Consider the following 25,049-nt stretch of genomic DNA (forward strand, 5'->3'; position numbering starts at 1 on the left):
AAAAAAAGGCAGGGGTTGCAATCCCAGTCTCTGATAAAATAGACTTTAAACCAACAAAGATCAAAAGAGACAAAGAAGGCCATTACATAATGGTAAAGGGATCAATTCAACAAGAAGAGCTAACTATCCTAAATATATATGCACCCAACACAGGAGCACCCAGATTCATAAAGCAAGTCCTGAGTGACCTACAAAGGGACTTAAACTCCCACACAATAATAATGGAGATTTTAACACCCCACTGTCAACATTAGACAGATCATCGAGACAGAAAGTTAACAAGGATATCCAGGAATTGAACTCAGCTCTAAACAAAGTAGACCTAATAGACATCTACAGAACTCTCCACCCCAAATCAACAGAATATACATTTTTTTCAGCACCACACCACACCTATTCCAAAATTGACCACATAGTTGGAAGTAAAGCTCTCCTCAGCAAATTTAAAAGAAGAGAAATTATAACAAACTGTCTCTCAGACCACAGTGCAATCAAACTAGAACTCAGGATGAAAAAACTCACTCAACACTGCTCAACTACATGGAAACTGAACAACCTGCTCCTGAATGACTATTGGGTACATAATGAAATGAAGGCAGAAATAAAGATGTTCTTTGAAACCAACGAGAACAAAGACACAACATAACAGGATCTCTGGGACACATTCAAAGCAGTGTGTAGAGGGAAATTTATAGCACTAAATGCCCACAAGAGAAAGCAGGAAAGATACAAAATTGACACCCTAACATCACAATTAAAAGAACTAGAAAAGCAAGAGAAAACACATTCAAAAGCTAGCAGAAGGCTAGAAATAACTAAAATCAGAGCAGAACTGAAGGAAATAGAGACACAAAAAACCCTTCAAAAAATTAATGAATCCAGGAGCTGGTTTTTTGAGAAGATCAACAAAATTGATAGACCGCTAGCAAGACTAATAAAGAAGAAAAGAGAGAAGAATCAAATAGATGCAATAAAAAATGAAAAAGGGGATATCACCACAGATCCCACAGAAATACTATCTACCATCAGAGAATACTACAAACACCTCTATGCAAATAAACTAGAAAATCTAGAAGAGATGGATAAATTCCTCGACAAATACACCCTCCCAAGACTAAATCAGGAAGAAGTTGAATCTCTGAATAGACCAATAACAGGTTCTGAAATTGTGGCAATAATCAATAGCTTACCAACCAAAAAGTGTCCAGGACCTGATGGATTCACAGCCGAATTCTACCAGAGGTACAAGGAGGAACTGGTACCGTTCCTTCTGAAACTATTCCAATCGATAGAAAAAGAGGGAATCCTCCCTAACACATTTTATGAAGCCAGCATCGTCCTGATACCAAAGCCTGGCAGAGACACAACCAAAAAAGAGAATTTTAGACCAATATCCTTGATGAACATTGATGCAAAAATCCTCAATAAAATACTGGCAAACCGAATCCAGCAGCACATCAAAAAGCTTATCCACCATGATCAAGTGGGCTTCATCCCTGGGATGCAAGGCTGGTTCAACATACGCAAATCAATAAATGTAATCCAGAATATAAACAGAACCAAAGACAAAAACCACCTGATTATCTCAATAGATGCAGAAAAGGCCTTTGACAAAATTCAACACCCCTTCATGCTAAAAACTCTCAATAAATTAGGTATTGATGGGGCGTATCTCAAAATAATAAGAGCTATCTGTGACAAACCCACAGCCAATATCATACTGAATTGGCCAAAACTGGAAGCATTCCCTTTGAAAACTGGCATAAGACAGGGATGCCCTCTCTCACCACTCCTATTTAACATAGTGCTGGAAGTTCTGGCCAGGTCAATCAGGCAGGAGAAGGAAATAAGGGGTATTCAATTAGGAAAAGAGGAAGTCAAAGTGTCCCTGTTTGCAGATGACATGATTTTATATCTAGAAAACCCCATTGTCTCAGCGCAAAATCTCCTTAAGCTGATTAGCAACTTCAGGAAATTCTCAGGATACAAAATCAATGTACAAAAATCACAAGCATTCTTGTACACCAATCACAGACAAACAGAGAGCCAAATCATGAGTGAACTCCCATTCACAATTGCTTCAAAGAGAATAAAATACCTAGGAATCCAACTTACAAGGGATGTGAAGGACCTCTTCAAGGAGAACTACAAACCACTGCTCAATGAAATAAAAGAGGATACAAACAAATGGAAGAACATTCCATGCTCATAGGTTGGAAGAATCAATATCGTGAAAATGGCCATAGTGCCCAAGGTAATTTATAGATTCAATGCCATCCCCATCAAGCTACCAATGACTTTCTTCACAGAATTGGAAAAAACTACTTTAAAGTTCATATGGAACCAAAAAAGAGCCTGCTTCGCCAAGTCAAAGAATAAAGGTGGAGGCATCACGCTACCTGACTTCAAACTATATACTACAAGGCTACAGTAACCAAAACAGCATGGTACTGGTACCAAAACAGACATATAGATCAATGGAACAGAACAGAGCCTTCAGAAATAATGCCACATATCTACAGCTATCTGATCTTTGACAAACCTGACAAAAACAAGCAATGGGCAAAGGATTCCCTATTTAATAAATGGTGCTGGGAAAACTGACTAGCCATATGTAGAAAGCTGAAACTGGATCCCTTCCTTACACCTTATACAAAAATTAATTCAAGATGGATTAAAGACTTACATGTTAGACCAAAAAACAATAAAAACCCTAGAAGAAAACCTAGGCATTACAATTCAGGACATAGGCATGGGCAAGGACTTCATGTCTAAAACACCAAAAGCAATGGCAACAAAAGCCAAAATTGATGAATGGGATGTAATTAAACTAAAGAGCTTCTGCACAGCAAAAGAAACTACCATCAGAATGAACAGGCAACCTACAAAATGGGAGAAAATTTTCACAACCTCCTCATCTGACAAAGGGCTAATATCCAGAATCTACAATGAACTCAAACAAATTTACAAGAAAAAAAACGAACAACCCCATCAAAAAGTGGGCAAAGCACATGAACAGACACTTCTCAAAAGAAGACATTTATGCTGCCAAAAAATACATGAAAAAATGCTCATCATCACTGGCCATCAGAGAAATGCAAATCAAAACCACAATGAGATACCATCTCACACCAGTTAGAATGGCAATCATTAAAAAGTCAGGAAACAACAGGTGCTGGAGAGGATGTGGAGAAATAGGAACACTTTTACACTGTTGGTGGGACTGTAAACTAGTTCAACCATTGTGGAAGTCAGTGTGGCGATTCCTCGGGGATCTAGAACTAGAAATACCATTTGACCCAGTCGTCCCATTACTGGGTATATACCCAAAGGACTATAAATCATTCTGCTATAAAGACACATGCACACGTATGTTTATTGCGGCACTATTCACAATAGCACAGACTTGGAACCAACCCAAATGTCCAACAACGATAGACTGGATTAAGAAAATGTGGCACATATACACCATGGAATACTATGCAGCCATAAAAAAGGATGAGTTCATGTCCTTTGTAGGGACATGGATGAAACTGGAAATCATCATTCTCAGTAAACTATCGCAAGGACAAAAAAACCAAACACCACATGTTTTCACTCGTAGGTGGGAATTGAACAATGAGAACTCATGGACACAGGAAGGGGAACATCCCACTCTGGGGACTGTTGTGGGGTGGGGGGAGGGGGGAGGAATAGCATTAGGTGATATACCTAATGCTAAATGACGAGTTAATGGGTGCAGCAGACCAACATGGCACATGGATACATATGTAACAAACCTGCACATTGTGCACATGTACCCTAAAACTTAAAGTATAATAATAATAAAAATATATATATATATAAAGAAAATGTGGTACATATACACCATGGAATACTATGCAACCATAAAAACAGTGAGATCATGTCCTTTGCAGGGACATGGATGGAGCTGGAGCCTATTATCCTTAGCAAACTAACACAGGAACAGAAAACCAAATGCTGCATGTTCTCACTTATAAGTGGGAGCTAAATGATGAGAACACATGGACACCTAGTGGGGAACAACACACACTGGAGCCTACTGCAGAGTGCATGGTGTGAGAAGGGAGAGGATCAGGAAAGATAACTTGTGGATACTAGGCTTAATACCTCGGCGATGAAATAATCTGTACAACAAACCCCCATGACAGAAGTTAACCTATGTAACAAATCTGCACATATATTCCTGAACTTAAAATAAAAGTTAAAAAAAAAAGATTCTTGTGTCCCATCTCGGATCTACAGAATCAGAATCTCAAAAATGAGCCGTAAGAACCTTCATTTTAACAAGCTCTACAATTATTGTGGTACATACTGATGTTTGAAAAGTACTGCTCTAGACACTCTTACCTCAGGCCGTTATAGTGAGTCCACACACTTAAAAATAAGCGTCTTTCCAAGTACTTAAAAGATTCAAAATGATAGTGGATCTGAAATGCCGCCTGAATCCCCATGAGAACGTGTACACTGTAGGGTCCAACCAATAAAGATAAGAAAAGCTTTGGCGGTCAAGCATACTTGGGAAGCTGCAGTTTCTACAACAGTCTAGTAGAGGACAGGCTCTTCAGCAGCCTGCTAGGCATTTTTTTACTTCTTTCTTCCGTCATGCAGACAAGCTAACTGAAGATGCGGTTACTGAGATATAATTTCTCTGCTAGGTCACAAAGTCTGAAAACATGGGCCTTAAGTGTGTAACTGTGTATCATCACTTGCCACCCCCAGTTTTTCCTAGCTCTACCAATCACCCAAAGTTCTGAATGCAGAAGCCCCAGGGGCCCCCGGAAGATCCTTCAAGCTGGCATCCTTGGCCTCGCTGCGGGGGCTTAGCTACCTGTGGGAACCCACGTAGCAAGGGTGACTCAAAGGGTTAACATGCAGTGGCGCCGCAGAGTGGCGGGGAGTGCAGCCAATAGTGTCTCTAGGCAGGCAGTACGTCTGGTGTGGGCGGGAGTGATCCAAAGTGTGCTTGAGGAAACCAACAGCGGCCTTGGGGTGAAAGGACAGCCAGGGTTAGATGTTCTGAGGAGGCGGGAGCAACCGAGAGAGCACGTAAGCATCTGTCCTTTCTACCCGTTCCTCTTTATCTTTAGTGTTCGGTAGCAGCAGCGATAGCCCAGGGCCCGGTGTATGGCCACGGAGTTACAGTGTCCTGACTCCATGCCCTGTCACAACCAGCAAGTAAACTCTGCCTCAACCCCAAGTCCCGAGCAGCTGCGACCTGGCGATCAGATCCTGGACCACCCAGGGGGAAACAGAGCCTCCAGGGCCAAGGTGATTCTCCTCACGGGGCACGCCCATTCTAGCCTGCTGGCCGAGCTGGACGCTGGGGCCTGCGGCGGCTCCAGCCTCAACTCAGAGGGCAACAGTGGTAGTGGTGACAGTAGCAGCTATGACGCACCAGCTGGCAACTCCTTCCTAGAGGACTGCGAACTCTCCTGGCAGATCGGGGCGCAGCTTAAGCTGCTGCCTATGAATGATCAGATCCGGGAGCTACAGACCATCATCCGGGACAAGTAAGCCCAGAGCGGAAGGGGAAAGGGAAGTGGAGGGTCTTGCAGGCTGTGGGCGGGGATTGGAAGTAAAAGGGCTAAGAGACAGTGTTCTTGGCCTTGGCAAACTTTGGAGATTTGGGTAAGGCCTTTTATTTCGGGTGTGTGTTTGTGTCGTGTGACTCGAACGCCAACCTTCTCTTTCCAAGTTCCGGTGTTTAACATCACTTTGGGTGGGGAGGAAGACTTTAGGTAGCCTCTGGGCTATTTGTCTCTCCCAGGGAAGACAACTCCTTGGCCATTCCAGGCAGGTAAACTCCCCTATACTATGTGCCCAGTGTTTGTCCACATGGTAAACCTATAACCCAGAAATGGTTACTATCCAAAGTTATGCACTACCACCGATCACCTCAGGCTTATAAATAGAAATAAAGCAATTTCAAGGAAATTCTATTCAGGCCCTGACCCTTTAGTATTTGCTACTGCAAACAAGGTCTTTTAGTCTTGGAGTTCAGGTTTACTTGATCACATGAAAGCTTATCGTCCAGCTCTTATCATTTTTCACTGTAAACTCACAGAACATAGTTAATGGATCCAAAGGAGCCTAAAGGAGCCTTTGGCCCCTCCTAATCCCACAAACCAATGTAGCCAGAACTTCATGTTAAAATGTAGTTTTGAAATTTCTAAACCTACGTTGTAAATGGGTTTTCTCCAGGGAAATATGTACCATGATGAACTACAGCTGTTTTCTTTATCGGCAGCACTTTAAATGAGCAGCATGTCAAAACACCCCTGTTTTAGTGGCAGGGGTGGTGGGGGGCATGCCTTGATCTTTTAAAAATGGCTACTGGATGACAGATGCCACTCCCTAAACCAGACTCTAGAAACCTTGTGTTACACTATTGTAATAATACTGTTTCCCTGCTTGCAGTTTTTCCTCTCTTCCACATGCACCCATACATTACTGTACAATCAATCTTTATAACATACATCTTTGATTCAGTAATTGCCCTACTCAGCAACCTTCTTTGGCTTCTCAGAGCCTACCAAATAAAGTCCAGGATCCTTAGCTTGATTGATATTTTTGAGACAGGATCTCTGTCTGTCACCCAGGCTGGAGTGAAGTGGTGAGATCATAGCTCACTGTACCCTCATACTTCTGGGCTCAAGTAATCCTCCTGCCTTAGCATCCTGAGTAGCTGGGACTACAGGCACATGTCACTGCCCCCGACTAATTTTTTATTTTTTTGTAGAGATGGAGGTCTTGCTATATTGTCCACGATGGTCTTGCTATATTGTCCACGATGGTCTTGAACTCCTGGCCTCAAGCAATCCTCCTTCCTCGGCCTCCTAAAGTGTTGGGATTACAGGTGTGAGCCACCATGCCTGGCCCCCTTAGCTTGGGATGAAGGCCCTTCTTCATAGTTCCTAGGAACAATTCTGAAACATATCTGTGTTTGCTATCATCTGGAATTCCCTATGTCTCCTTTATGCACGTTCAGGATACTTATTCTTCAGGATGAAACACAGCATTAAATAATTGTCCACCTCTGCCAAGAAGCTTCCCTTTAATCATTATTCCTGGCGTATCTTCCCTGGTCTTTTTAATGCAAGATTCACCTTCTATTTCGTATATTGTTATTTTTGTATAGATCTTATCCTGCCTATGACATCTTGAGGGCAGAAATCTTTTACATTTTTGAATGCCAGCCATGCCTTGCAAATAATAGATGCTCAATTGCTAGAGGTTTTTTGTAGCTCTTAAAATTATATTTATGAAACTATACTATTTTACTCTTTTTAATGAATCAATATTGAAAACTACTGTGGTTATGTTATCTAATAGACAAAATAGTGATCCTAAAAAATAGGAGGCATAGGTTTGCTGTAGTTGTGGTAGGGTAGGGGCAGCCAAAATAAATCTTACATGTACAACAAAGAAAAATAGATGATGATTCTTGTTTCTATAGAGCAGAAGTTACTAAGCTTGGGTCTTGGACTCCCTCGTACCAGTAGATGGGTTTAGGGCTTTAACAAACCCTCATAAATTATCTGGGAAATTTTGCTCATATGAGGATTTTTAATAGTTGTTTTTAAATAACATCTTTATTGAGATATAATTCACAGACCATACATTTCAAGAATTTAAAGTGTATAACTCAGTGGTTTTAAGTATGTTCACAGCTGTGCATTTATCACCACAGTTTTAGAACATTTGTCATCACCCCAGCAAGAAACCCCATGCCCATTAAACGGTCACTCCCCATTTTCACCCAGCCCACCCAAAGCCCTAGACAATCATTAATCTACTTTATATTTCTAATGGTTTGCCCATTCTGCACATTGCATATAAAAAATGTCTATTCTGGACATTTCATATCATACAATATGTGGTCATTTTGTGACTCGTTTCATTTAGCATGTTTTCAAGGTTCATCCGTGTGGGATCATTCCTTTTCATGGTTAAATGATACTCCATTATATGAATATACCACAATTTGTTTTTCCATCAGTTGATGAACATTTAAGTGGTTTACCACTCTTTGGCTATTATGAATAATGCTGCTATGAACATTCACATATGTGCCTTTTTTTTAAGAGGGTGAGGATTCCTTAGCTTTTTAGATTTCACAAAGTGTCATGATAATGTAAAGGTTAAGCACCCTTGCTATAGAGCTTGGAGAGGGAATGGCATTTAGCATTCACATATGACAAAATAATACCTGATTATACTTCATTAGTCAGAAAAACCTGGGTTATGTAGTAAACCTGGGTGTAAGTGGAATCCTTTTTCTTTTTTTCCTCTGAGTTTGGAAGGAGACAGCAGGATCCAGAGGAGTGATTTAGGTAATATGTTTAGCATCTCTGTGCTTCACCTTTATCATTTGTAAAATGAAGATGTTGGTAAATATCACATGGAGCCCCTGGGAGGCTAAAGCAAGATACTGTTCATGAATATTCATTATGAACTGTGAAGAGCTGTTCACATTTAAGGAATTTCAAGCCTCATGTTTGGATTTGTGCATACTTCTAATTGCATTCATAAGTGCTGTCTTCTTGATTTGTCAGAAGACAGTAAAATGAATTTAACTCTATGTGGAATTCACGTTTTTATTTTGAAAATGAATACAGGGATATCGTAGATAATTTTTATCTTGTTTTGATATAGTATGGAAAGACCCACCGCAATTTTTAGTAATGTATTGATGCTTATTTAGGCTGAGGACATTATTTTTAGTTTTGTTTTTGTTAACCAAATTAGAGGCTTTATATTCCCTTTCTTTATCTTTAAAAAATTGTCATCCTCTCTCACAAGACCTATTTTAGCCCCTCTAGGAGGCTGGTTTAAGGTGCCTGTGGTAAGAGGAGCTATATTTACGTAGGTCTAGTTATGGAAGGTGCCGTCAGTTATCATAGCCTGTTCTCTTTGGGGCTTATTCTCTTCTCTATTTTGATGTGACAGCATAAATGTACACTGTGGAGCTGTCCGATAATAGAAGCCACTGGAGTACATATTTTTTCTTTTATTGTTTCTGGTCCTTAGCATCTATATAGTGAAGGGATTGCTTTGTGAATTGACTTTGGTATGGGGAAATCGGGATTGAGCCAGCAGGACTGCATGTTGTATATATGTGAAACAGTCAAGATTGATAACATTGTCTGTATTGATTTAAAATGTCTTTTTAGTTTTTGAAGTGTGCAATATTTGAAACATAATATATTGGTTGTATTATTGAATTTCAAGGAAATAAATTTCTCTGTTTGAAAGTGCAGTAAACACTGAGTGAGTAGATTATTTGCTCAGCCATACGTATGTGGGTTGCTGGTGAACTTGGGATAAGAAAAGATTCCTTCATTTATGTCGTTTTGTTGTTGTTATTGCAATGGATTAAACCACACATTCTTCTCTTCTGCTTTATATACTAAACCCGGCAAAATCTGAGTAATGCGCTTTTCCTGTGAATATAGTTCATGACCTCATATTTAAGGCAATGCAGTGTGTTTAAAAGATCGTCCTCCGTGTCCAGTTTTTTATTTTTTATTTTTTGTTTCCTGAAACATTAAAGCTGTTGTGTGAGCTGTTGAATGCTTCCTGCATATTTGTCCTAGGTGGGGCTTTGGCATGGCCTCAGCAAGCTGCTTGGATAAAAGTTTAGCAATGTTAGAGTATGTCAGTATGTGACATAGGACAAAAAAAGGAGCACATTCAGCCTTGTGCCTCTCTTTAGTCACCTGGAGGGGAGAAAATTATCCTTAGGGTGAATGAACATCCTGTGTAACCCTAATGTGAGTGCAATCTAATGTGATTTGAGTTGTGTGACTAAGTAATGTATTGTCCTTAACCAAAGCTGTGTGCATCAGAATTGCCTGTGGAGTCTCTCTCTCTTTTTTAAAAATACAAGTCCCTGACTCCCATCCTTTTAGCAGTTGTTTGTATAGTCTTGAGTACAACCTGACCACAGGTAATTGTGCTGTGTTTAGACTGGGCCATTGCCCCTGGGAGAATGGCCAGTCTCCCTTGTGTGCTGATTTGCTAGCCTCCTGATTTGGGCTATAGATAGGGTGATCTGGGGATTCCACACACTAAACAGAACTAGGCTAGAGAGCCTGACCTAGCATTACATCAACACTGGAGGAATCTCCCAACATTTCCTTCCAACTTGCACAAAACCAAAATGCCCACTGCAGAAAAAAACTGTGACGTGCAAATTGTTTAAAACATGGACATATTTTCGGTTTTTGTGTGTTTCCCATATGACTCCTCTGACTTTTAGAGCAGGAAGGAGGAAGTCACCACTAAGCTATACGGACCTCTGTTATAATATTTACTGGGCATATCCTAGTATACCTAACTAGACTGGACTCCAAGGAGGCAGAAAGGGGGTCTGACCTGGCACAGTCCCTGACACAAAGGATAATTAATGTAGCAATTGTAATCAGATAAAATGATAGTTTCTCTTGTTTTTCTGTCCCATTTTTTTTTGCAATAATTTCAATATTTATTTTATCTTTTTAAAGCTTTCAGGTTTCACTTATTTTATTTATTTTTTTCCATAAGTTATTGGGGTATAGGTGGTATTTGATTACATGAGTAAGTTCTTCAGTTGTGATTTGTGAGATTTTGGTGCACCCATCACCCAAGCAGTATACACTGCATCATATTTGTAGTCTTTTATCCCTCGACCCCCTCCCACCCTTTCCTCCCAAGTTGCTAAAGTCCATTATATTATTCTTATGTCTTTGCATCCTCATAGCTTAGCTGCCACATACTAGTAAGAACGTACAATGTTTAGTTTTCCATTTATGAGTTATATCACTTAGAATAATAGTCTCTAATCTCATCCGGGTCACTGCAAATGCTGTTAATTCATTTTTTTAATGGCTGACTAGTATTCCACCATATATATATATATATATTTGATATATATTCCATCATATATATATATATATTTGATATATATTCCATCATATATATATATATTTGTTGGCCATTTGTATATCTTCTTTTGAGAATTGTCTATTCATGTCCTTAGCCCACTTTTTGATGGGATTGTTTGTTTTTTTTTCTTGCTGATTTGTTTGAGTTCCTTGTAGATTCTGGATATTAGTCCTTTGTCAGATGTATAGATTGTGAAGATTTTCTCCCACTGTATGGGTTGTCTGTTTACTCTTCTGACTGTTCCTTTTGCTGTGCAAAAGCTCTTTAGTTTAATTAAGTCCCAGCTATTTATCTTTTTTTTTTATTGCATTTGCTTTTGTGTTCCTAGTCATGAAATCTTTGGCTAAGCCAATGTCTATAAGGGTTTTTCCAATGTTATCTTCTAGAATTTTTATAGTTTCAGGTCTTAGCTTTCAGTCCTTAATCTATCTTGAGTTGATTTTTGTATAAGGTGAGAGATGAGGATCCAGTTTCATTCTCCTGCATGTGGTTAGCCAATTATCCCAGCACCATTAGTTGAAAAGGGTGTCCTTTCCCCACTTCATATTTTTGTTTGCTTTGTTGAAGATCAGTTGGCTATAAGTATTTGGGTTTATTTCTGGGTTCTCTATTCTGTTCCATTGGTCTTTGTGCCTATTTTTATACCAGTGCCATGCTGTTTTGATGACTGTGGCCTTATAGTATAGTTTGAAATCAGATAGTGTGACATTTCCAGGTTTGTTCTTTCTGCTTAGTCTTGCTTTGGCTATGTGGGGTCTTTTTTGGTTCCATATGAATTTTAGAATTGTTTTTTCTAATTCTGTGAAGAATGATGGTGGTATTTTGATGAGAATTGCATTGAATTTGTAGATTGCTTTTGGCAGTAGGATCATTTTTACAATATTGATTCTACCCATCCATGAGCATGGGATGTGTTTCCATTCATTTGTGTCATCTGTTGTTTCTTTCAGCAGTGTTTTGAAGTTTTACTTTTAGAGGTCTTCCAACTCCTTAGTTAGGTAACTTCCTAAGGATTTTATTTTTTTGGCAGCTATTGTAGAGGGTTGACTTCTTGATTTGATTCTCAGCTTGGGTACTGTTTGTGTATAGAAGAGCTACTGATTTGTGTACATTAATCTTGTATCCAGAAACTGCTGAATTCTTTTATCAGTTCTAGGGGCTTTCTGGAGGAGTCTTTAGGGTTTTCAAGGTAAAAGATCATATCATCAGCAAATAGTGACAGTTTGACTTCCACTTTATCAATTTGGGTGCCCCTTATTTCTTTCTCTTGTCTGATTGCTCTGGCTAGGACCTCCAGTACTATGTTGAAGAGGAATGGTTAGGGTGAGCATCCTTGTCTTGTTCCAGTTCTTAGAAGGAATGCTTTGAACTTTTCCCCATTTAGTATTATGTTGTCTGTGGGTTTGTCATAGATGGCTTTTGTTACATTAAGTTGTGTCCTTTCTATGCTGATTTTGCTGAGAGTTTTAATCGTGGAGGTATGCTGCATTTTGTTGAATGCTTTTTCTGCATCTATTGAGATGATCCTGTGATGTTTGTTTTTAATTCTGTTTATGTGGTGTGTCACATTTATCGACTTGCACACGTTAAACCATCCCTGCATCCCTGGTATGAAACCCACTTGATCATGGTGGATTATCTTTTTGATGTGCTGTTGGAATTGGTTAGCTAGTATTTTGTTAAGGATTTTAGCATCTACGTTCATCAAGGATATCGGTCTGTAGTTTTCTTTTTTGGTCATATCCTTCCCTGGTTTTGGTATTAGGGTGATGCTGGCTTCATAGAATGAGTTAGGGAGTGTTCCCTCTTTCTCTGTCTTGTGGAATAGTGTCAAAAGGAATGTTATCAATTCTTCTTTGAATGTCTCGTAGAAGTCTGCTGTGAATCTATCTGATCCTGGACTTTTTTTGTTGTTGGTAATTTTTAAATTACCATTTCAGTCTTGCTGGTTGTTATTGGTCTGTTCAGGGTATCAAATTCTTCCTGATTTAAGCTAGGAGGGTTGTATTTTTTTCAGGAATTTATCCATCTCTTCTGGGTTTTCTAGTTTATGTGTGTAACGGTGTTCATAATAGCCTTGAGTGATCTTTTGTATTTCTCTGGTGTCAGTTGTAATATCTCCTGTTTCATTTCTTAGTGAGGTCATTTGGATTTTCTCTCTTCTTGGTTAATCTTGCTAATGGTCTATTAATTTAATTTATCTTTTCAAAGAACCAGCTTTTTGTTTCATTTATCTTTTATATACATATATATTTTGCTTCAATTTCACTTAGTTCTGCTCTGATCTTGGTTATTTCCTTTCTTCTGCTGGATTTGGGTTTGGTTTGTTCTTGTTTCTCTAGTTCCTTGAGGTGTTACCTTAGAATGTCAGTTTGTGTTCTTTCAGTCTTTTTGATGTAGGTGTTTAGGGCTGTGAACTTCCCTCTTAGCACTGCCTTTGCTGTATACCAGAGGTTTTGGGAGGTTGTGTCATTATTTGGGAGGTATGTGTCATTCAGTTTGAAGAATTTTTATATTTCCATCTTGATTTTGTTTTTGACCCAGTGATCATTCAGGAGCAGGTTATTTAATTTCATGTATTTGCATGATTTTGAAGGTTACTTTTGGAGTTGATTTCCAGTTTTATTCCACTGCAGTCTGAGAGAGTGCTTGATATAATTTCAGTTTTCTTAAATTTATTCAGGCTTGTTTTATGGCCTATCATATGGTCTGTCTTGGAGAAAGTTCCATGCACTGTTGAATAGAATATGTATCCTGCAGTTGTTGGATGAAATGTTCTGTATGTATCTGTTAAGTCAATTTGTTCCAAGGTATAGTTTAAATCCATTGTTTCTTTGTTGACCTTCTGTCTTAATGACCTGTCTAGTGCTGTCAGTGGAGTATTGAAATCCCCCACTGTTATTGTGTTGTTGTCTAACTCATTTCTTAGGTCTGTTAGTAATTGTTTTATAAATTTGGGAGGTCCCGTGTTAGGTGCATATATGTTTAGGATTGTGATAGTTTTCCATTGGACAAGGCTTTTTGCCATTATATAATGTCCCTCTTTGTCTTTGTTAACTGCTGTTGCTTTCATGTTTGTTTTGTCTGATATAACAACAGCTACTCCAGCTCGGTTTTGGTGTCCATTTGCATGAAATGTCTGTTTCCACTTCTTTACCTTAGGTTTGTGTGAGTCCTCATGTGTTAGGTGAGTCTCCTGAAGGCAGCAGATAATTGGTTGGTGAGTTCTTATCCATTCTGCGGTTTTGTATCTTTTAAGTGGAGCATTTAGGCCATTTACATTCAATGTTAGTATTGAAATGTGAGGTTCTGTTTCATTGATCGTGCTCTTTGTTGTCTGTGTACTTCTTTTTTTGTTGTTTTTAGCTTTGGCCTTTTACTTGTATTTTTGTTATATAGGCCCTGCATGATTTATGCTTTAAAGAGTTTCTGTTTTGATGTGTTTCCAGGATTTGTTTCAAGAGTTAGAGCTCCTTTTAGCGGTTTTTGTAGTGGTGGCTTGATAATGGTGAATTCTCTTAGCCTTTGTCTGAAAAAGGCTATATCTTTCCTTCATGTATGATGCTTAGTTTTGCTGCACACAAAATTCTTGGCTGATTTTTTGTTTGTTTGTTTGAGGAGGCTGAAGATAGATAGCTCATAGCTTGTAGGGTTTCTGCTGACAAATCTGCTGTTAATCTGATAGGTTTTCATAGGTTACCTGGTGTTTTTGTCTCACAGCGCTTAAGATTCTTTCCTTCATCTTAACTTTGGATAGCCTGATGAAAATGTGCCTAGGCTATGACCTTTTTGTGATGAATTTTCCAGGCGTTCTTTGTGCTTCTCGTATTTGGATGTCTATGTCTCTAGCAAGGCTGGGGAAATTTTCCTCAATTATTCCTCCAAATGTGTTTTCCAAGCTTTTAGAATTCTCTTCTTCCTCAGGAACACTGATTATTCTTAGGTTTAGTTGTTTAACATAATCCTAGAATTCTTGGAGGTTTGTTCATATTTTCTTATTCTTTTTTCTTTGTCTTTGTTGGATTGTGTTAATTCAAAGACCTTGTCTTCAAGCTGTCAATTTCTGTCTTCTACTTGTTCAATTCAGTTGCTGAGACTTTCCAGAGCATTTCCCATATCTAAAAGTGTGTCCAAAGTTTCCTGAATTTTTGATTGTTTTTTCTTCGAACTATCTGTTTCCTTGAATATTTCTCCATTCACTTCTTGTATCGTTTTTGGATTTCCTTGCATTGGGCTTTGCCTTTCTCTGGTGCCTCCCTGATTAGCTTAATAACTAACCTCCTGAATTCTTATTCAGGTAAATCAGGGATTTCTTCTTGGTTTGGATCCATTGCTGGTGAACTAGTGTGATTTTTGGGGGCTGCTAAAGAGCCTTGTTATGTCATATTACCAGGGTTTGTTTTCTGATTCCTTCTCATTTGGGTATGCTCTGTCAGAGGGAAGATCTAGGGCCAAAGGCTGTTGTTCAGATTCTTTTGTCCCACGGGGTGTTCCCTTGATGTAGTACTCTCCTCCGTTTCCTATGGATGTGGCTTCCTGTGAGCTGAACTGCTGTGATTGTTGTCTCTCCTCTGGATCCAGCTACCCAGAGAGTCTGTCCAGCCCTGGGCTGGTACTGGGTGTTGTCTGCGTGGAGTTCTGTGATGTGAACTGTCTATGGGTCTGTCAGCCAGGGATACCAGTGCCTGTTCCAGTGGAGGTGGAAGGGGGTGCAGTGGACTCCATTATGGTTTTTAGCTTTGGTGGTTTAATGTTCTATTTTTTTGCTGGTTGGCCTCCTGCCAGGAGGTGGCACTTTCCAGAGAGCATCACCTGTAGTAGTATGGAGAGTGACTGGTGGTGGGTGGGGCCCTAGAAATCCTAAGATTATATGCCCTTTGTCTTCTGCTACCAGGGTGGGTAGGGAAGGAACATCAGGTGGGGGCAGGGCTAGGTGTGTCTGAGCTGAAACTCTCCTTGGGCCAGTCTTGCTTTGGCTGCCATAGGGGATGGGGTCGAGATGCCCAGGTCACTGGAGTTGTGTACCTAGAAGGATTATGGCTGCCTCTGCTGAGTTCTGCAGGTTGTCAGGGAAGTGGGGGAAAGCCAGGAGTCACAGGACTCACCCAGCTCCCATGTAAACCGAAGTGCTGGTCTCACTCCCACCATGCCCCCTCCAACAGCCCCAAGTCTGTTTCCAGGTGGTGGGCATGACTGGCTTGAAAAATTGCCCAGGCTACCCGCCTCCAAGTTGAGAAAGAAAAACTTCTTCCCCTGCCTGTGGAGTCTGCACACTGGATTTGTGCCCTCCCCCGAGTTCTGGCCAGGAGGATTCTCGCCCCATTGAAATTGTTACAAAGTTCAGCTAGAGATTTCCTTCTCCCTGTGGAGATTTACCCCCTGCTCCTCTGGCCTCCCTCCTGATGGATCCCTGTTTTGTCAGGCAGGAATGGGCTGCTTGGGGACCCAGCAAGCTTCCAGGGCCTTTCTGCTGCTTCCTCTACCCCTGTATTTCACTCGGCTCTCTAAATTGACTCAGCTCCAGGTAAGGTCATACATTTCTCCCGCAAACAGACCTTCAGATTCTTCAGTGGGGGTGTGTGTTTGGGAGGGGAGGGTCTCCCTTTCCCACTTCCACATTTGGGGCACTCACAGTATTTGGGGTGTCTCCCAGGTCCTGCAGGAGCAATTCGCTTCCTTAAGAGGGTCTGTGGGTCTTCTCCTCTGTCCTATTTTGAATGTTCACATTGAACGCAGCTTTGAGGTGCAGGTAAATAGTTATTGACACTCTATGAGTTTATTAAGAAGGCGCTAAAGTGCTGTGGCCTTGATGACTTGCACCTGGCAAAAAAAAAATAGTAACATAATATATTTTTTTTAAACTTTTTGCTTTTGGTTAAGTTTGCTCCAAATTCTTCATTGGGGATTTATTTTTGTGAAGGTAAAGGAAGGAGAAGGAAAACCATTCATAAATCATCTGTATACTATGACAACTTTGGGACTATATTTTAGTGCTCACATAATAATAAAGTAGTTATGGATGTAAAGCTCATGTTTTCACTAAACATTAACTTTAAATGAAACATTCCTTTGGTTAAAACCTGCCAGAAAAGCTTTTTTGTTGTACTTTCCTTTAACTTGTTGCACAAAACCTAAAAAAGCACATTAGAGCTGAGTTTGAGTCCATTTAATTCTTCCTCCTCAACTTAGATTGCCTGGCAAAGTACAGGATGCTCAGTTAAATCTGAATTCAAATAAACAATGAATAATTTTTTATGTTAAGTATGTCCTAAATATTTCATGGGATTTCTGAAATACAAATTTACTTGGGGGTGGGGGGGTGGGTCCTGATTTTGATTTACTTAATCTGGCAAACCTATGCCCAACTACAACACCCAACCTGCCCCTCGCCCCATATGCTACAAACAAACTTTGTATATAATCCTCCCAGAGAGAGTGATATATTTAAACTTTTGAAATGACAACTAATTCAGTGCTACTAGCATTTTATTTAAATTAAGTTGTTTTTAGGTGATAAGTCATGAGATTTTGCTTTAGTCATTGTTGGAAAGGGTGTATTCTTGTATGTGGTAACCTTAGTACATATTTTACAAGCCATGTTATAAAAACTTTTCCCTCTTCAGAAGGAATATTTTAATGATGTTTTATTTGCCTCCCAGACTCTTTTATTGTTTTGTTGTTTGCACTGTATATACATATCAATCTGATTCACAGGGAGAGAAGTATCATAAAAGGACATCTAAAAAATTGGCTACCTTTTAGTAGTAAGCATTCTCTTATTAGGGCAAAATATAAGTCATTGCTTTTCTCAGAGACTTGGAATTGGAGAGCTCCAGGCTTTAAAGAACCTGACTTTACTTTGGGAAGCCTCACTGTTCTCATTGCTAAAGTGGTAGTGATAATAAAATCTACTTCTTAAATTGTATGAGGATTAGATGAGACAATATACCAAAAGTGGTTACTACTGGGCACCAAGGAAGCTTTTAATAAATGGTGGCCTCTGGAAAAGAAGGTAGTAATATGTGTGTAACATTAGGTACATCCTGTAATTTATGGACCTTTTTATAGAAGAGTTATATACTTAAGTCTTTGTGATTTAGGATATATATATGTCACACACACACATATGTATGTATATGTAGTTGTTAAATTGATTTTTGTAAAAAAAAGATGAGGGTTGTTAAGTGTATTCTGAATAGAGAGAAGAAACAGAATGAGTGATAAAATGTCAATATCTGCTGTGAGAATTGAAGTTGTAATTATCCCAGGGGAGAATCCCTCCATTTGGAAGTTGTAGTAATAGTAATAGTACTAGTAGTAGTGAGGCCTAGTAAGAAAATGGGAGAAGCTCCCAATCTTAACATTTTAATATTATAAAAACATTCCTCTTTTTCATATTTCTATATCTTGTAGATAAGTAAATATTAGTTTATTAAAAGAAAGATCAGTGAGACTCTTAAAAGGTTTCATGTTGGTTTGGGTCTACTATGAGATGTAGATATTTTTAAATATATACAATTGCTACAGCCCCAGGAAATGTTAAAGTGCTTTATAGACAGTCTCACTTAATATTTAGGAAAGAGTCAGGTTTAACAAGTCCACATTAAATTGGGGATTTGCAAAAAATTCTTTGAAATAAAACAGAGACACAACATACCAAAATCTCTGGGATGCAGCAAAAGCAGCATTAAGAGTTTATAGTGCTAAACACCTCAAAAAGTTAAAAAGATCTCATTAACAATCTAATGTCACACCTAGAGGAACTAGAAAAACAAGAAAAAACTAACCCCAAAGCTAGCAGAAGAAAATACATAATTAAAGTCGGAGTGGAAGTGAATGAAATTGATACACAAAAATTCATACAGAGGATCAACAAAGTCAAAAGTTACTTCTTTGAAAGGATAAACAAAATCGATAGACCATTAGCTAAATTAACAAAGAAAAAAAGAGAGAAGATCCAAATAAGCACAACCTGAAAAGGCAAAGGTGACATTATGAATAATCCCATGTAAATACAAAAGATCCTCAGAGACTATTATGAACAACCCTAGATGCAAAAACTAGAAGATCTAGAGGAAATGGATACATTCCTGGAAACAAACATTCTCCTAAAATTGAATTAGGAAGAAATTTTTTTTCCATTATAAAAATTTATCAAGGGAATAATTTGAGTTTTTAGAGACTTGCTTTAGCAAGGTAAAAAAGACAACCAAATTATTAAAACACTTTATAAATTATTTTAAAACCTACCAATTGGGGCCTAAATGAAATAAACCCCCTATTACCTTAGGAAAGAGACAGCTTTCCTAAATCACAAAAGTTGATTTCCAAACTACACTCTTACTTCTAATGCCTTGGAACCCTAAGAAGAACTAAAGCTCACCAGCGATGGCTGCTCTGGAAGTCAACGTGGGAAGAACAGGCAATATCCTGACACAGGCTAGATATAGACTCTGAGCCAAAAGCAGAGTCTGTGACATGGAAAGGGACCACATAATTTTTTTTTTTTTTTTTTTTGAGACGGAGTCTCACTCTGTGGCCATGGCCCAGGCTGGAGTGTAGTGGCACAGTCTCGGCTCACTGCAAGCTCCACCTCCTGGGTTCATGCCATTCTTCTGCCTCAGCCTCCTGAGTAGCTGGAACTACAGGTGCCTGCCACCACACCCGGCTAATTTTTTGTATTTTTAGTAGAGACGGGGTTTCACCATGTTAGCCAGGATGGTCTCAATCTCCTGACCTCGTGATCTGCCCACCTCGGCCTCCCAAAGTGCTGGGATTACAGGCGTGAGCCACTGTGCCCGGCAGGGACTGCACAATTTATTAGCCAACCAGGACACTTCTTTTTTTTTTTTTTTGGAGATGGAGTCTTACTCTTGTCACCCAGGCTGGAGGGCAGTGACGCTATCTCGGCTCACTGCAATCTCCGCCTCCTGGGCTCAAGCGATTCTCCTGCCTCAGCCTCCCGAGTAGCTAGGATTACAGGCGCCCGCCACCACACCCCACAAATTTTTTGTATTTTTAGTAGAGAACGGGATTTTGCCATGTTGGCCAGGCTGGTCTTGAACTCCTGATCTCAGGTGATCCGCCCGCCTTGGCCTCTCTAAGTGTTGGGATTACAGGCGTGAGCCACCATGCCTGGCCCCAACCAGAACACTTCTGAGCATGGAAGAGGATGCTGTTAATTACTCAAGACCAAAAGGCATAAAAGGAGACATATGTCCACCCAAGTGATAAGGCAGTTTGGGAAACTATGTTTCCCAGTATGCCTTGCCCCTTGAAAGTTAAAAATCTTAACTGGCACAGAGCACCCTGGGACACCTGTGGTTAGCACCATTTAAGAAGTAAACGGTATAGGGCTGGGTTCTGACGTGAAGGCTTCCCCCTTCCATGGGACACTTAACCAGACACAGGAAACAACACCTGAGGTGAAATTTCAATGGGTATTAAGTCTGGGGTAGAGCTTCTCTCTCCCCACAAATCTAGCTTCCAAAGATGTGGAGCTGGTGGAGCTGTCCATTGGTCCACTGCCCTGTTTCTCTGGGCACTGCCTCTGCCTCCCCATATCACCAGCGTCCCCACTGCCACTAGTCTGTAGGGGGATTCTGGGCTAGGTGCTCTTCCCACTCAACTTCAACCAACTTGTACAGCTCCATGGTGGCCTGGGCATCTTCCACAGAGGAATGTCCGCTCTTCCCAACCTGGATATCCCAGTTTAGCAGCTTCTTGGTGAGATGCTTCAGAGATATGGTGGCATTCTCCGGGCAGTCAGTCTTCTGGTTGAGGTGGGGGATATGGGAGGTGTCACGGGTGAGGGACTTGGGGTGAAAGTACTGAAGGGCTTTGAAGTCGTTGTGGATGGCATGCCCCACCACTGTCTTCCCTGCAAGTATCTTCAAGATCTGGCCTTGAGCAATCTTGAAGGGTGTGGCATTCACCATGTGCTGCTTCCGGATACCACCCCACCTGGTTCGGTAGTCCACAATGTGGCAGGGGGGAAGAATGTACTCGTCATAAAGCACATCTCCGTTGTAGTTGACAATGCTACATCGAGCCAAGGAACTAACATGCCCCTTTGGTCCTGTGCCCACCATCTCACAGTCAATTGCCACCATCTTCCGTGGCAACTTCTGGGATGCTCCGGAGCACTTATTCTCCGAATGAGCTTGGGTGGAGTTCTGTGGGGCATTCTTCTGAGGACGGTTCTTTTTAGAGGATTTCTTCTGGGAGCTCTTCTTCTGAGAGTGGGTTGGGTGGCTATTGATCTTTGGAAGGGCACTCTGGAACTCCCCCAGCAAATCTACTTTAGCAGCAACAGAATCAGCCTTTTTTGAAGGGGCAGGGGTCAACCAAGACACTGCAGCTTTCTTGTCCAGGGGCTGTCCTGACCCATTGCTGGAGGCAGCTGTCTTCTTCTTTTTTGGGAAGGAAGGGGTCTTCCAAGTGCCATCCACCGTAGGAGTTTCCCCTTTCTTTGGAGATTCAGAGTGCAACTTAGGCGCCTTGCTAGGGGGTTGGTTCTTTTTACTCAGAAAGCCTCTCCATTCTAAAAGCCTCCACTTCTTGACAGAATTTCGGTGCTTGGCATTTCCTTCTAATGCCTTTTTGGGAGGAGGTTCCCCAAAATCCAGATTGAGCAGTAAAGTAGACATAGGGACAATGGAAGGCGGAAGAGTAGTTGGGAAGAGTGGCTTATGGATGAAAAGAGGATGTGGGACTCATTCTCTGCTGAATCCTACTGTCCAGCATGTGGAGGTCTGTAGTATACCCTGGGGAAGAAAGTGACCCTGGTAACTGAGCTCCTAGGCCAGCGCAGGGGTGGGATTGAGGCTCGAGGCAGCCCACCTGGATAAGCATATGTCGGATGCCCGCGGTACAGATTGATCTCTCACACTCACAAACCTACCTCCCAGATGGGTCCAGCTAAGACCGGAAGCCGAATTAGGAAGAAATTGAAACCCCGAACAGACCAACATTAAGTTCCAAAATTGAATAAGTAGTGAAAAACCTACCAACCTAAAGAAGACCTGGACCAGATAGAGTCACAATTGAATTCTACCAGACATACAAGAGCTTATACCAATTCTACTGAAACTATTCCAAAAAAATCAAGGAGGAAGGACTCCTCCCTAACTCATTCTGTGAATCCAATGAATACAGCATCGCTCTGATAACAAAACCTGGCAAAGACACAATGAAAAAAGAAAACTTCAAGCCACTTATGATGAACATAGATGCAAAAGTCCTCAACAAAATACTAGCGAAACAAATTCAACAGCACATCAAAAAGTTAATTCACTATGATCAAGTAGGTGCCATTACTGGGATGCAAGGAAAATTCAACATATGCAAATCACTAAATGTGATTCAACACATAAAAAGAATTTTAAAATATATGATCATCTCAACAGCTGCAGAGAAAGCTTTTGATAAAGTATACCATCCATTTATCATAAAACCCTCCAAAAATCATTTCCTAGTTACCAAAGGAAAATACCTGAAAATAATATGAGCCATATATCTATAACAAACCCACAGCCAACACTGTACTGAATGGGCAAAAACTGGAAGCATTTCCCTTGAAAACTGGAACAAGACGAGGATACTCACTTTCACCACTCCTATTCAACACAGTACTGGAAGTGCTAGCAAGAGCTATCAGGCAAGAGAAATAAATAAAAGGCAACCAAATAGGAAAAGAAGTTGTCAAACTATCTCTCTTCATGGAAAATATGATTCTATACATAGAAAACCATGTAGATTCCACCAAAAGGCTCCTGGAACTGATAAATGACTTCGGTAATATTTCAGAATACAAAATCAATGTACCAAAATCAGTAGCATTTATATACACCAATGATATTCAAGCTGAGAGCCAAATCAAGAACACAATCATATTTACAGGGCTGGGCACAGTGGCTCATGCCAGTAATCCAAGCACACGGGGAGGCCAAAGCAGGAGGATCACTTGAGCTGAGGAGTTCAAGACCAGCCTGGGCAATATAGTGAGACCCCATATCTATAAAGTAAATAAATGAAAAAAAGTTCCATTTACAATAGCTGCAAAAAAATACCTAGGAATACATCTAACCAAGGGGATGAAGATCTCTACAAAGAGATCTAGAAAACACAGCTAAAAGAAATCATAGATGACACAGTAGGAAACATTTCATGCGCATGGATTGGAAGAATCAATTTTGGTAAAATGGACATACTGCCCAAAGCAATCTATAGATCCAATGCTATTCCTCTCAAACTACCAACATTATTTTTCTCAGAATTGGAAAAAAAAACTATTCTAAAATTCACATGGAGCCCCAAAAGAGCCAGAATAGCCAAAGCAATCCTAAGCAAAAAGAACAAAGCTGGAGGCATCACATTACCTGACTTCAAACTATACTACAAGGCCACAGTAACCAAAACAGCATGGTACTGGTGAAAAAACAGACACACAGACTGATAGAACAGAATAGAGAACCCAGAAATAAAGCCACAGACTTACAGCTATTTAATCTTCGACAAAGCCAACAAAAATAAGGAATAGGGAAAGATTACCTATTCAATAAATGGTTTGGGGATAGCTGGCTATCCATATGCAGAAGAATGAAACTGGACCCCCACTTTTCAACATGTAGAAAACTTAAGATGGATTAAATATTTACATGTAAGACCTCAAACTACAAGAATCATAGAAGAAAACCTAGTAATTACCCTTCTTACCATTGGCCTTGGGAATTTATGACAAAGTCCTCAAAAGCAATTGCAGCAAAAACAAAAATTGACAAGTGAGACCTAATTAAACTAAAGAGCTTCTGCACAGCAAAAGAAGCTATCAACAGAGTAAACAGACAACCTACAGAATGGGAGAAAATATTCACAGACTCTGAATCTGACAAAGGTGTAATATCCAGAAATCTGTAAGGAACTTAAACACATTGAACAAGCGAAAAACAACCCCCTTAAAAAGGTGCAAAAGACATAAACAGACACTTTTCAAAAGAAGACATACAAGCAGCCAACAAACATATGAAAAAATGCTTATCATCATTAATCATCAGATAAATGCAAATCAAAATCACAATGAAATACCATCTCACACCCATTAGAATGGTGATTATTAAAAAGTCAAAAAACAACAGATCTTGGCAAGGCTGTGTAGAAAAGAAGATGCTTATACACTGTTGGTAAGAATGTAAATTAGTTCAGCCAGTGTGGAAAGCTGTTTCAAGATTTCTCAAATTATTAGAAACCATTTGACCGAAGAATCCCATTACTGGGTAAATATTCCAATGAAAACAAATTGTTCTACCAAAAAACCACATGCACCTGTATGTTCATCACAACAGTATTTACAATAGCAACGACATGGAATCAATGTAGGTGCCCATCAACAGTGGATTGGATAAAGAAAGTGTGGTAAATATATATGATGGAATCCTATGTAGCCATAGAAAAGAATGAAATCATGTTCTTTGCAGTAACATGGATGCAGCTGGAGGCCATTATCCTAAGCGAATTAATACAGCAACAGAAAATCAAATACTGCATGTTCTCACTTATAAATGGGAGCTAAACACTGGGTACTCATGGACATGAAGATGGCAACAGTAGACACTGGGGACTACTAAATGTGGGAAGGATGGAGGGGGACAAGAGTTGGGAAACTAACTGTTGTGTACTATACTAAGTACCTGGGTGATAGGATCATTTGTACCCCAAACCTCAGCATCATGCAATACACCCAGGTAAAAAACCTGCACATGTACCCCCTGAATGTAAAATAAAAGTTGAAAAAAAGTAAATTAAAAAATCAGGATTTGGCTTCCAGTATGAATCCCATTCTTTTGTTGTTTCAGTGTGAAGATCACTTTTTAAAATGACTGCCTTTGGCGTTTGTCTTATTGCTACAGGTGTGTGACACATTTGTTTATGTGAGGAGGTGTGACGAAAAGTGGGTTCTCAGATATGGTTAAATTTGCATCGCTAAACCTGCTTGGGATTTGTACAATTTAAAATGTGCTCAGCTTAACATTAATTAGATATCTATACTTTGGATTACAAGTGCCTGGATATCATTATCTGTTTAAATATTTGATATTTGG

General features: G+C 39.9%; 1 protein-coding gene and 1 pseudogene across 7 annotated transcripts in view; one reads left to right on the forward strand and one right to left on the reverse strand.

The window, feature by feature from the left end:
• LOC100595828 overlaps nucleotides 1–21,953 on the reverse strand; it is a 28,791-nt pseudogene extending 6,838 nt beyond the window's left edge. Inside the window, exons 1-2 of one of the 2 annotated variants that reach the window (XR_001115015.2) lie at nucleotides 21,793–21,953; nucleotides 19,085–21,716 (exon numbers count right to left, since the gene is read on the reverse strand). The product of XR_001115015.2 is annotated as an interferon-stimulated 20 kDa exonuclease-like 2 pseudogene, transcript variant X2 (transcript). Of the gene's footprint in view, nucleotides 1–19,084; nucleotides 21,750–21,792 lie in introns of those variants that run through there. The other variant, XR_004028649.1, reaches the window with a different exon arrangement.
• Nucleotides 4,953–25,049, forward strand: part of UPRT (uracil phosphoribosyltransferase homolog) — a 36,712-nt gene continuing 16,615 nt past the window's right edge. The window contains exon 1 of one of the 5 annotated variants that reach the window (XM_030806395.1): nucleotides 4,953–5,534. In XM_030806395.1, coding sequence (XP_030662255.1) covers nucleotides 5,149–5,534 — 386 coding nt within the window. In that variant the 5' untranslated portion in view covers nucleotides 4,953–5,148. Of the gene's footprint in view, nucleotides 5,535–5,603; nucleotides 5,653–16,437; nucleotides 16,475–25,049 lie in introns of those variants that run through there. The other 4 variants (XM_030806394.1, XM_030806396.1, XM_030806397.1 and 1 more) reach the window with 4 other exon arrangements.

This window comes from Nomascus leucogenys, chromosome X, assembly GCF_006542625.1.
Source record: "Nomascus leucogenys isolate Asia chromosome X, Asia_NLE_v1, whole genome shotgun sequence".
NCBI lineage: Eukaryota > Metazoa > Chordata > Mammalia > Primates > Hylobatidae > Nomascus > Nomascus leucogenys.